Source organism: Haliaeetus albicilla, chromosome 16 (assembly GCF_947461875.1).
Source record: "Haliaeetus albicilla chromosome 16, bHalAlb1.1, whole genome shotgun sequence".
Taxonomy (NCBI): Eukaryota; Metazoa; Chordata; class Aves; order Accipitriformes; family Accipitridae; genus Haliaeetus; species Haliaeetus albicilla.
The window spans coordinates 18,363,944-18,377,218 of NC_091498.1; the positions used below are offsets into that span (position 1 = coordinate 18,363,944).

A 13,275-nucleotide genomic window follows, 5' to 3' on the forward strand; every position below is an offset into this window, starting at 1 on the left:
TGGCTGCAGTCTCCTGTAAATGCTGAACACCTGTAGCATGGTACTTAACTTAGAATAGTATTAAAATAGTTTTGCATCTCACATTTGCCACAAACCTGTCGTCTTTTATGTGCACGCATGTTAGTATACAAATTGCCAAATTGGTGTCAGTTGTAAAGTAATGGCATTGGAGGCATCATAAATTACCATGGTGATCCTCAGGAGAAGACACTGCTGTATACGAATGAGTGTTTTGCTCTCAGGGTAATGTATGTCTTCATCTGGCCCAGTAGTCAGCATATTGCCCTGTGTTGATGGATATAGTCAGCTTGAAACTACACTACATTTCACTGCACAATAAACATGGCTGTCAACACCATATAAAGCAAAATCAATTTATCCTGTATGGTCAGTGCGTTTTAAATGAAATTAATGTACTGTGGACCTGGTGGCAAAAAGGTAGTGTATTAGTTATGCATCCTCTATTTTAGGACTTTTTTCAAGTGAATGTATTTTGTATATAGAATTTTTTAAATGCTGTATCTAATTTCACACTAAATCGGGAAACTTAGTTTTTACACAATTAAAAACTTGTGAGTCGGTCTCTGAAATCAGTACATCTTCAGTGTTTTACTTTGTGTAAAGAACTAATCTTATATTATTTGGCAAATGAATCCGTGTCAGGAGCTGTAATAGTGTACAAAAAAGGAGGCCTATTGCTGTGCTAATCTGTGGTCAAGAATCTTGCTTTTTCAAGGTATTGAATTATATGAAGAGTTTGATGAGGCCTAAGATTAAGTATGTCACTGCCACTGTAAAGACTTTTTGCCTTTCTTTTATAGCTAAGGTATAACACTAAAAACATGTTATCATCACAATTGCAAAAGTTTTTCTGGTAAAAGCATGCCTTATCCAGGCTCAGTTATCTCTTTCTCCTGTATTAACTAGTTCTACACCTCATACTCAGCTCTGTGAACTCTAAATCCCCATGAAGCTTTGCTGTTTGTTGTCAAGAAGTGGAGCTGGATGCATTCAAAAAATGCATTAAGGTTATGCATGTACAAGTTGAATTGATGGTGGGTAATGACAGGACACTGGGGTACATTAAAAAACAGCAGGCATGGAGAAGCTGGAGTGCTTGTCTCCCATTCTGGAAGCTCCAGGATGCTATGCATGTACCTGTTGAAGGCAGAGAGTTTTATTACATATATGTGATCGAATGCTCCAAGATGCATCTAAAATTCAACTAAAGGACATGCAACTTTAAAATGTTCAGCTCCAGATATAATCAGATCCATACAACTAGCAGCATGTACCTGGTGTACTATATAATTTATTCTATGAAATGTTTGGCATGTGCTTCACTGCTCAAGCAGTAAAGTAATTGTAAATTACTTGTGTGAACAGGTCTACATCAGTTTATATTCTCAAACTTCTATGTGAGTTTTGCTGAGCATTCAGAACATGTATGCTATGTTAAAGTCCCAAATGGAAACTTTTTCAAATCTCCATACCTCACCTGGAGAAATACCAGTGCAATTTGTTTCCTCACTCAGATGTTGATGCCTTCAGCTGCGTGAGCCTGATCCATTACACTGAAATCACTGGATATCCTTTCTCTCACTGTCTCTCTCTCTCGTAGATCTGGCAGCTAAAAGGGGAGAGAGCAAAAGAGAATAAGGCTAAAATAAACACAGCAGTGAAAGCGCTTGCGTAATCCACATAATAATGTTTTGCATCCATCTTGTTTCTTCCTGCCCTGACATTACAGGAAGTAAAGCAATGAATGGCTCTGCAGCTAAACTACAGCAGTATTATTGTTGGCCAACAGGAGGTGCCACTGTGGCTGAAGCTCGAGTCTACCGGGATTCGCGGGGCCGAGCCAGTAGCGAACCGCACATCAAACGACCAATGAATGCTTTCATGGTTTGGGCAAAGGATGAGCGTCGGAAAATTCTCCAAGCCTTCCCTGACATGCATAACTCCAACATTAGCAAAATCCTAGGTAAGTGCAAGACAATGAACAAATCATGACTGTGACTGAACCAAAACCGAGGGAAGCTTAGAAGGCTCTGTATAGTAGTGGCAGTTGGCAGAGGTTAGTTATTTTTGGAGCTGTGGAAAGAATGAGGTTATTATATTGGTGATACTGGCTAGTTACTTCCTTCTTGGATATGCAACTTCTCTAATTTTAGGACATATTTTGTTTGGGAGATGTTCACTGAAATTGGAATTACTGAAACTTATACAAATGAAGACTCATGAGTTGTTTTCATTTTCGTTCCCTTCCTTTTCCCTTTCTGCCCCTTCCCTAATGCTTTTTATTTTCAACAGCAGAGTCACAACATGCTTTAAAGACTTAGTAGCATTCAAAAGGAATGTTTGGTTAAATCTGTTGCAAGCCTGTATCCTGATAAAAGGTCTAATTGCAAGATCCCACTAGAAATCACCTGAACTACAAATCACCTGAATGCAAAATGGTACTTGCTAGAGTAAACACTGGGAAAACATTATTAAAGTACAAAATCAAAATCAAAGGTTTACGTGTTACAATGTTCAAAAAGCTAAGGAAGCACTAGTATCATACAATTAAAATAGTGCTTAGTTAAAAGACACCATAGTTAATAGTTGATTTGTATAGATTGGGAAGATAAGGGAATATACCATGGATTATATTTTGCCACTGTGCAAATAAAATGGCTTATTTTTGAGAAATTTTTATTTGCTTTTTAAGACCACTCCAGAGAATTAGAAACATACGTGAGAATGGGTGGTGAAATCTTAAAACCTATATTTGCTTTCTGAGTCTTTGAAGTGAAAGACAGATTCCAAATGTAACTCGTAATAAATAAAAGTAAAAATCAGGCTTCCTCTGTAATCATTTTATTGTAAACTTTGAGTTCAAATACGTTCTTACCGAAGTTTGTTGCATGTTAGTTCAATCAGAGGCAAGAATACATAGAAATAAATGTTGCTTTGTCCTAAAACTTCCAAAATCTTGCTTAGCAGTTCTCATATTTTTGTCTACTATACAAGTAAGTTATATGAATAGCCTTTCAGTTTTGTATAAAACCTGCACTGTTTCAGTGTTGGCAGCTGTAGGGAATCTATACTATTTGTGTGCATTCTGTGAAAAAACTATTAGGAGCATAGTAACTGTATTCATTAAAATGTAAACTTCCAGCATAAATATTTCAGAAGTGCCAGCAATTGAGTGTTTGTTAACCATGGAATTAACCTGTCAGTATCTGCTCTGCCACAAATAAGTCTATGTCCATATAATATCTGTGCAACTTTTGCAGGACAATAAGAAAAGAGACTGAAATATTAGAACTGACACAGAGTATTGCTGGCTACAGATAATATTTATACAACTTTTCCATTTGTTGATGTATGAAAAATCTTGGTAAAAGAATAGCTTCCACCCATGTTTACCGCAGCTGTAATCGTTTTATTCATCTAAAAGACACCAAAAAGCTATTTTCTGCATTTATTATCCCCTGGAAAAAAAAAAAAAATCTCCTCTCTATTCAAGTGTTTAGATAGCTCCTTATAAACAATACAAGAGATCTGAATACTTTTTCCTCTTCCTGTGTACACTGTGTTAATTTTTAAACTTTTTTATTGGTGCAGCTTTCAATGAGAGTTTACAGTACCTGAAGTGGTGTATATAATTACGTGTGCCTTCTGTTTTTCTTTTTTTTTTTTTTTTTTTTAAATATAAGTTTGTCAAATGTAACTTTGTCGGTGCAGTTCTGTGCATTTATTACATCTGGCCAGAAGATAATATGCATAATAGGATTTAAAGTATGGTAAGGTGCCAATATTATGCCAAGCTTATATCAGAAGATTAGTAAATTTAAGACACCTGGACAGCAAGGGATTTTTCATAATTTTGTCAAATCTATAAGGTTTTGATAATTTTTTCATGCTACATAGCAAGGTATTAATATCTATTAGCAGCAGTGTATAAACCAAATCCTCATAAAACTATCAAAGAAGCATGTATCCCTAGGCAATGTGTCAAGCTTTTAACAGTAAAAGTATGTTTGTAGACCTTACTTAACCATAATACTGTGTGTGGTATTACAAAGCTATAGAATTATTCACAGATTAATGCTCATATTATGAAAAATTAAAGTCTGTTTTGCAGCATGAGGCTGAGATTTTGAGGAGTAACTATTGATTTTAAATGCACCTATTTAATAGAGATTTACATATGTTTGGTCTGCAGCAATATCTGTAAGTTAAGGTTCTTTTAAGGTGTCTCAGGTTGTGCTTCCCAATATATGTGCTGGCTGATGTAAATGCAGATCAGTTTATTTAATTAACTTATTTAAAATTTGTTTATTATGGCAAGAAGGGATGTTGAAATGTGTATGTGTAAAGCTAAACGTGCTTTACTTGAGCACTCACTAATGTTTTCTGTTAATAGGATCTCGCTGGAAGTCCATGTCAAATCAAGAGAAACAACCTTATTATGAAGAGCAGGCACGGCTAAGTAAAATCCACCTAGAAAAGTATCCTAATTACAAATACAAACCTCGACCAAAACGTACCTGCATTGTTGATGGAAAGAAATTGCGTATTGGTGAATACAAACAACTGATGAGGTCTCGAAGACAGGAGATGAGGCAGTTTTTTACTGTAGGGTGAGTACTATTGTTGTAATTGTTTTCAAAGACAGAGCATGCTGTTTGAAAACAAATAGACTCCTCTGTTTAAGTCACTGACTAATGTCATTTAGAAGGTAAGGATTTGAACCTGTAAAACCTTATTTAAAACATAAGACATATCACGGAATATGGAGCTATCAGCTTGCCACTGAATGCTGATTATGAGACGGATTGGGGAATTCTTTAAAGTCAAAAGAAGGTGTTTCCCATTAGCATGAAAGGTTTGAATCAAGTCTTTTGTGAGTTATTAGTAAGCTAGTCCATTCTGGGTTAGTAATGACTAGGATCATTTCCTAAATTAAGACAAGAACAAAGAGAAAAACACAAAAGGTTATTCCCTTGTAGAAAAAGGAGTCAGGAGGGGGAGAAGGGAAAAGGGATGGGAGTAATAGCAGTTACGTTAGGAACACACATGAATGAATGATATCATAGCATGAGGCTATGAGGAATTTTGTTATATATAGAACTCTGGAAAAAATATTTTTTCAAAATAAACGTTTTAGGAGGAGTCTTTCAAGTAGTGCATAGATGGGGTAGATTTACAACTCGGAATCTGTGGCTCAGAAAGATCCCGGCACAGTTTTAAAAACATTGTGTTTTTTAACAGTATTTCCTCTAGTCTTCAACAGAGAAAGCAGCACTATGAAAGATCTACAGGCTAAAGATAACAAAAGCCCAGTGAAACAACTGCACCATAACTGATTTTTCTCTCCTGGTTTTTTTTTTTTTTTATGACTTAATCTGTGATGCTCAGTGCTCTAACACAATGTTTCTGGTGGTTTACAAAGAGTCTAAAAGCTATCTCCAGTGCCAGCCTTTCCAAATTCACAATGTTCTGCTTATTTCTCTAATCACAATAGTCTCCTTTTGTTGGGTACTTCACTACCAGATAATTGACCTTGACGTCGATTATGTGCCCTCATTTTTGGCTTGGGATGCAGAACTCCTGTTGCAGTCAATTATTTTGTGGTACAGCCTGCAACAATGTGGGCTCTTTCTTCAATCAGTAAATAGAAGTGGTTTTGATATCTTGAAATAGCCTTCCAGTCTATAGTTTTGACATTGTTTTTTCTTCTTCACTCTAAGGGAAATTGTTTACTAATAGGCTTCCATCAAAATTGTACATAGACCCCTAAATAGAAATCTGAATTTATACAGCACATCACAAATTATATTCAGATTGAGGGAATGAAACTCTAGCTTATGTCTTCCAAAGCAGATTGACAGACCAAATCACATCTAGTCAAGAAATGCAAAAGAAATGCCAGAACACCAGTCTAAACAATTTGAGAATTGTTTGTTAATTCAAAACAGTATTAAGCAGTAGCATTTTACACATTGGAAGTGGTGGCTAAATATGGGGCTGAATATGAAGGACAGATCTAAGAATCTTCTGTTAAAGAATAATATTGTGATTTAAAAAAAAAAAAGTAATGAAAACTATTCAAAATTAAACTGCTGGTGCAACCTGAATGTATCATCTTTCTGATATATCAAACAGTATGATCACAAAGACCATAAGAATGTCGTCATTTTCTTGAAAGGATTGGTTCTAATTCGTATTTATACTAAGTCCACTTCACCATCCTCTATTCATGTTGAAGTTTTAAAGTAAGAGTAAATTACCTTTACGCACTTATATAATGATGCAGTGGACTTTACCAGTAACAATGACTTTTAGTTATGCAAGTGATGAAAAAGGGGGTATGAAGTCTAATGGATGCATTCAATAAAGGTGAAATGAGATCCATGTTGCAGTTCAATATGAATATAAACTTTGATACTGAGGAAACACAGACTGTGATTTTAAAAAATTATTTCATGCTTTTCTGTGACTTCCCACTGTTGCCCCAAATTCCCTTTTCCCCAAAGAAAAAATTAAAACAAAATTCTTGGAAGACACCGAGCCAAAAAGGTGAAAAAACCCAGATCAGGACAGCTTTTTTGAACTGAAACATAAAACATGGCATCATTTATCTCAGCAGAATGGTTTACTGAGTAATAAAAAGCAACATTTCATTGAAATCAGATTATAATTAAGTGAAACATAGTAATTGACCCCATCAACTTCTTAAACTTATTTTTCCTTGTGTTTAATGTAAATATCACATAAAGCATCAAATGGAACAGTTTTCCTAACTGACCTCGTATACCCATCATTTTTCCACTGTTTTGATGGAACAAACAGCATAAACCATCCTTCAAAACTGTAAACGTGAGAGCTGAGATGCAGTTTCCTTTTCAGAATGAAATAGGAGACAAATGTGGTTTTTAGGATTGAATATACTCTATGTTTACAGTAAATATTTCAGTGTAAAATAGAGAACAAAAGTACAAAGTAGATTCCAGTGAAATATGCCAAGTGCTTCAAACTGCCTGAAGTCCTGCTGTTTTTTCTTTTTTTTTTTCTTCTTTTTTTTTAAAGAACATACCAATTAAGTTGGGAATGGCAAAAAATTATCATCACAGAATAAAAAGATAAATAGGAGATGTGTGAAGAGAAAGATAGACCTTCAAAACAGGTGGCTAAAGGAAAGTATAAATAGCAAGAAAAAACTATTATTTCATATTTGTGTTTGGTATTCTCTTACACCAAATGTATATTTATGGCTTAAGCAATCCAATAAGGGCTAGTTCCCATCAGATCCCCTTGGGTGAGCCACTGGCTAGCATAGAATAATCCTGCCGCATGTACAACTAAAACACTTCCCACCACAAATATAGAAGGCTTTACACTGCTTGAACTTTTAAGATGCAAAAAAGCTCATACTGCTTATTACTTCAGTGAGCCACATTATTTGATAAACATTGGCAAGATGCACAAAAGTTGTTTAGAGAATCTCAATATACAAACTAGCCAGGCTTTAAAATAAAATAGAGAAATAAACTAATGAATGGCAAGGTTCTGTTCAGATTTTTGAAGAAAAGGTTCCAAAGAATTGGATGAGAGTGAAGATTTCTTGGAAGAAATTGGGCACGAAATTCATGTTTTGAGATCAATGTTATATATGTGATAGACCAGCACAAAAATCTAGGAACTGACAAGTATTTTAAAGAACAGAGTGGAACTTAAAATATTTGTAGGCCTTCTATTGCATCCCTACATGAATGAATTTTGTTCCAAATGAGGCAGATAATATATAGAAAGAATTCACGTTTAATACAGAGTATATTAAAATGTGCTGGTTTTAATCTAGTGGAAGCTGAATCTGAAGCCAACTACGGCTTTAAAATAATTGAGTTATTTTTAATAATAAAATTATTAATGGGAAGTTGTGAATGATAACTTCAGCATAAGTTAATCCCTGAACAGACTTCAAGTGATTTACAATTTATCTTCAATAGTACTTTTTTTGTAATGCAGAAATAAATGTGAACTAACAAATGGATCATATATAAACCATACATCAGATATTTTAAGTTAAAAGTCTGTCTTTTGTTGCCTTGTCTTACAAAAATAATTCAATTCTCAGTCATTTTTACAGTCTAATATACTCTAAATACAAGTATATGATATATACACATTTTTCTGCAAAATTAGGTAAGCAGTGACTTTTTTTGTGTGTTTTACCAGTGTAAGATGTTTAGAATAAAGCCTTTATAGTGTTTATAACTACTGTACACACATAGTCTGAATGTTGCTAGACTACGGTTTTGAATAAGGCTGTAATATTATACTCCTGTAGCTTGAACTTAAAGTACACAATGAGTGCTTTTGTGAGATTTACTGTTATTTCATTCCTTATGGGAATGTAAGTTTCAAGGGTGTGTAGCGTATAAGCATTTTCCTTAATGCAATCGATTTTGCTTCAGTCATCTAAAGAGCTGTCAGAAAATAATTGGGAAGGGATCAGAAACAATGGTAATTTGCCAATTTAAATGTTTAGCTACTTTTGCAAAAGTCAAAAGTGGAACATTCTCCAGGAAAATCCTAAGAATATTAATGCTGCAAACTTGTGAGCAGGTCAACTGGTCTAAGAATTTTCATGTTACCTCCTTTTTTATATTTACCTAACTATTTTGGGCCAAATCTTTAGCCCCAAACTGGACAGATGTTAGCGATGCTGGCAGAGCAGAGGGGCAAGCAACCTGTAGTAACTGGCCACATAAGGATTTCTTTGGCAGAGGAGATGGTGGAGACAGGAGTGGTTTGAAGCCAGGGTATGTAGCCATGCATCACCGTTCCTCGTGGATCTGAAGAGATAGGAAGATTAATGTTGGGTTCTGGAAATTTTAACCAGGCAGAAAACTTCCTTGCTTTAACCATGTGCAACTGAGCTGAATTGTAACCCGTAGCTTGCAGTAAAGCATGATTTTGTCTCCTCACTCCAAGGTCCTATGATAGGCAAAACTCTAGCTAGATACAAGGATTAAACATGTGGAATTTAATGTTATGAAAAACACCATTAACATGAATGCCTTTAAGAACTACAAATAAAAGAAAACATAATGGCCACAGTCATAGGTTAGAAACTCCAACTCTTCCTTTCAGGGAGAGTGGTTAGAATTCAAATAAATGCTCTGATTTCTTCCCCTCTCCCTATCCTATAAAATTTAATTACTTAGAAAATGATAACACTCATCTCCAGTATCATATGCCATCCATATAGTTTGTGGTATCTTAAAATAAGGCTTTCTGGGATGTAATGCATCAACTTGAGCAGAATTTACAGTGACAACCTGATCAGCTCTAAATAACAACAGGGCTCAAGTGAGAGGTAGGTGTCTAGTTATTGGAGGTGTGTGGGTGCCCATGTTTAAGTGCTAGCAAATTTTTACTAGCAAATGGGTAGCAATTTGAGACACTTCCCCTTTAGGTGGTACAGTTACTACATGTTTACAGTTCCATGGTGAGATATAGGTAATTTAAAGCTCACAGTTATTGCCCAGCAGCAGGCATACACACCACGTCTGATAATGTTTAACATGTAAAGAAGAACTGCGTTTATGAATGACAAATTCAGTAAGCCGTTAACTTTCCTGTTACACCGATCAAGTTCTTTACCAGTAAGATTCATTCTGTAGTTTGCCACACATTCTCAAGTAAAAGGTATCTCTGTAAATTCTGCTTCATTATGCTTAGATGACCTGCTCCCTTTATAGTTTGAAATGGGTGGTACTTGGACAAATATACCCTGTCCCATTGAAATGTGGATATGCAAAAAAGTTTTGCTGACTTGATAAGCATTTGAAAGAATATATGAATATCTTAACTTAGCCTGTCCTTTAGGGCTTAACACTGGCAACCACCATTTTATCCAGACACCTTGCAGCCCTGTCCTAAACAGATTTTTTTTTTTCCTTCTTGCTGCTTATAAAAAGGAAATTTGCTTCTAAAAAATGCAAACTTTTTTGGGGGGGGAGGGTTATGGGTGGCTATTAGGGTTCTGATCCCCAGTGTCATCTATAACACAAGAGCAGCTTGCACTCAATCATTCTTTGAGTATATTCTACAATTTTTATTGTAAGAGTAGTAAAAACAACTTTTCTCAAAACATCTTTTGGCATTAATATTGTGGTGTTCTTCGATGAACAATTGGGGATGCTTTGTTTTGTGAATGTATTTATTCTAAGAAGTATCAGAAAAAGATTAGTACCAGCGGTTGTTAGATGGGTAGGTTAGAGAGAATTAAGTGTGTATGGCCTGGTGACAGCTATGTAGAATTTTGCTGTGACCATGTGTGGGGTTTTTTTTCCTTTGCTTTGTGAAACAGTCATTAATGTGAACATTTTCTGTGTCTAAAATTTGTGGAGGAGATGCATGTGGGTTTTTAACAGTAATAGTTTATACTCCTGACAACATGCAATCCTAAAACAGAAATGTTCCCATGTGAGGTAGGTGTTCAATTTTATGGATAAAGTATTGAAAGATGTTTGCAGAAAATCACTTGCAAGCAAATACATTGGCTGAAAATTGTTTTCACAGAACATTTATCAGACCATTTTAAAAGTGAAAATTTAGTGAAAAATCCCTAGCTGTTTGTAAATCATCTGCAAATCATCATTTGCAAACAGGAGTATAATGACTGTGTCAAATGAATTACTGCGATGTTTTTGCTCGTTGCTAGCCAGGTGTACCATACTTATACAACAGATGTTTGAATTTCTCAAGCTGTGCAGAGGCTTTAAGAGTCAGGCTAGCAGTACCAGCAATGACAGTACTAGATGCTATTTTAATATTATCTTACACAGAGTGTTCATGACTTGACTGTCTGTATTGGTTCCCAAACTTGAAGGACTTTGGTTTCCCAGTAACTCTGTAGTGTGATATTTATCAAAATTAGAGTTTGATCAATGAACTATAAAGACCCAACATTTAGGGACTTGTAAATAAGCTTTACATTATTTTGTGTATTGATTTAGCCAATGATTAAGGATTTGAGAGACTGGTTTATGGAATGTCCTTTTGAATTTTAGCATACAATGACACAGTGGTCAAGAAGTTATAGATTCTTTGGATTATTCAAACACATCTGACACTGTTTCTCCTGCTAAAATTATATAATAGTTCTCTAATACTTGGTCAATATTGGTCTAAAGAAGGTTGGGAATACATTGAATTATATGATTCTTCAAATAGATTATGCAAATAGGCGCGTGTGTTCAATAACTAGTCAATACTAAAATAGCATCTTCCAGGGCATTTAGGTATTTCTGGTACTGGAGTATATTCGTTCAGTGTTACATCTAAATTACGATGGAGATTCTCTTCCTTCAGACAAGTTACATCCCTCCTTCTCCTCATAGCTTTACTAAAGGTAATGATCCAGAAATAATATGAGAATATTTGTATGAGTATTTTAGTATAGAAATTATGTTATTAGTTAATGAATCCAAATCTAAGAAGTAGATTTAATTGATTTGTAGCCAGTAAGGGCTTGACCATGGAATGGGTTCAGCAACCTGGCCTTTACTCAGCAAAGCATTTGAATATACGTACATCACTGTAAGAAAAGACATTGCATCACTTATTACAACTATATACATGCTTACAGTTAAAGCTTGTGTTGAATTTCTTGACTGGCAGTGATATAAGCCTATTTTAGTTGAAGTGTGGTATTGCCCCAGTATGCTTAAAATCACATACACATGAAAAAGACGTTACATAGTGCAAAGTTAGATATCAGAAGGTGAGATGTGTCAGAAGTAGAGGTAGTGCACCCTTAATTGAGTCTTCCCATGTATTTGCATTGTCAAAATAGATTAGGTCTGACACTGGATCCTCAGGAGGAAGTTTGAATTCCTGTAGACTGTCGGTTACCATAGAAAAAAGAACATTTGTTCTTTTTTTCTTAAAGTACTCTGCTTCAAAAACTCAGTCTTACACATTAAATCCTGAAGAACAAATGGCATTCTGATCATGGATTTAAATAAAAATCAAAAACCAGAAATAAAATATCAAAAGTATTTCTAAGTGACGTAGGAGTCTACCTAGCACTTAAATAGTAAATTACATACTTACAGTTAGACAATGTTACTTAGTCACCTTTCTGCCATTTTTGGCACTTACAGGTAACCAAGGTCCTCTCATTAACAGAAGCTCTTGTCAGGAGTTTGGAGGATTTAGATTTTAGAGACATTATGTCTACAGTAGCAGTTAGGCATCACACAGGTGCCTGAAGCCTTTTGATGATCTCTGTCCAAGTGCTAGTTTGCAGTATGGTTTAAATAAACACATAAAATACACAAAAGAATCAATGTCTGGTAGTTACTAAACGGTTTACTGTCCATTTGTCCGTGGGGGGAGCTAAGATGAACCAATACCGTATGGGCCCAGACTGTGAACCCCAGAGGAATGCATGCAGCCTTTCTAGGAAACCACTCACTTTTCTTTCATTTGGACTTGCGGAAGGTCTTCCCTCCTCTGAACACAGAAATCACGTTCCCCTCTTGTTTTTCCTTACAGACAACAGCCTCAAATTCCAATCACCACAGGAACGGGGGTTGTCTATCCTGGTGCTATTACCATGGCGACTACCACACCATCACCTCAGATGACATCAGATTGTTCCAGCACCTCTGCCAGCCCTGAGCCCAGCATCCCCGTCATTCAGAGCACTTATGGTATGAAGACGGACAGCGGAAGCCTTGCTGGAAATGAAATGATAAATGGAGAGGATGAAATAGAAATGTACGAGGACTATGAGGATGATCCCAAATCAGACTATAGTAGTGAAAATGAAGCCCATGAGGCAGTCAGTGCCAACTGAGGAGTGTTCACAGAATTAAAGAACTCAGACTCATTTGGGTTTTTTTGGGTTTTTTTTGAACAAAAGTTCTTAAAGAGCCTGCATGCATGTGTGGCTCCTACAGTTACATCAGCAGAATGGTCTTAAATGTTTCTTAATGTGTGAGACAGATTGTTTCCCTAATTTTTCATGAACTTGGTTTTTTTGTTTTTGTTTTTGTTTTTTTTTTTTAATTTAGATGAAGACATATATTAAATATCAGACATCAGGACTTGAAAACTTATATGAATCAATAGCTGTCTTACAAGTCTTACCTTTTGTCTTTTTCCGTTTGGATGCTGATAAAGGTTTAAGTTACTGGTTTAGATGGGGGTTATACATTCTCACTCAGGTATGCTGTGCCAGCCTACAGGTTGTGAATGTGTTTTTAT

General features: G+C 35.6%; 1 protein-coding gene across 8 annotated transcripts in view; it reads left to right on the forward strand.

Annotated features, from left to right (window-relative positions):
• SOX6 (SRY-box transcription factor 6) overlaps nt 1–13,275 on the forward strand; it is a 382,363-nt gene that overhangs the window by 362,826 nt on the left and 6,262 nt on the right. For 6 of the 8 annotated variants that reach the window (XM_069803757.1, XM_069803759.1, XM_069803760.1 and 3 more), the window contains 3 exons: nt 1,751–1,984; nt 4,415–4,631; nt 12,562–13,275. The exon at nt 12,562–13,275 is cut by the window's right edge and continues 6,262 nt beyond it. In XM_069803757.1, coding sequence (XP_069659858.1) covers nt 1,751–1,984; nt 4,415–4,631; nt 12,562–12,865 — 755 coding nt within the window. In that variant the 3' untranslated portion in view covers nt 12,866–13,275. The remainder of the gene's footprint in view (nt 1–1,750; nt 1,985–4,414; nt 4,632–12,561) is intronic. The other 2 variants (XM_069803755.1, XM_069803756.1) reach the window with 1 other exon arrangement.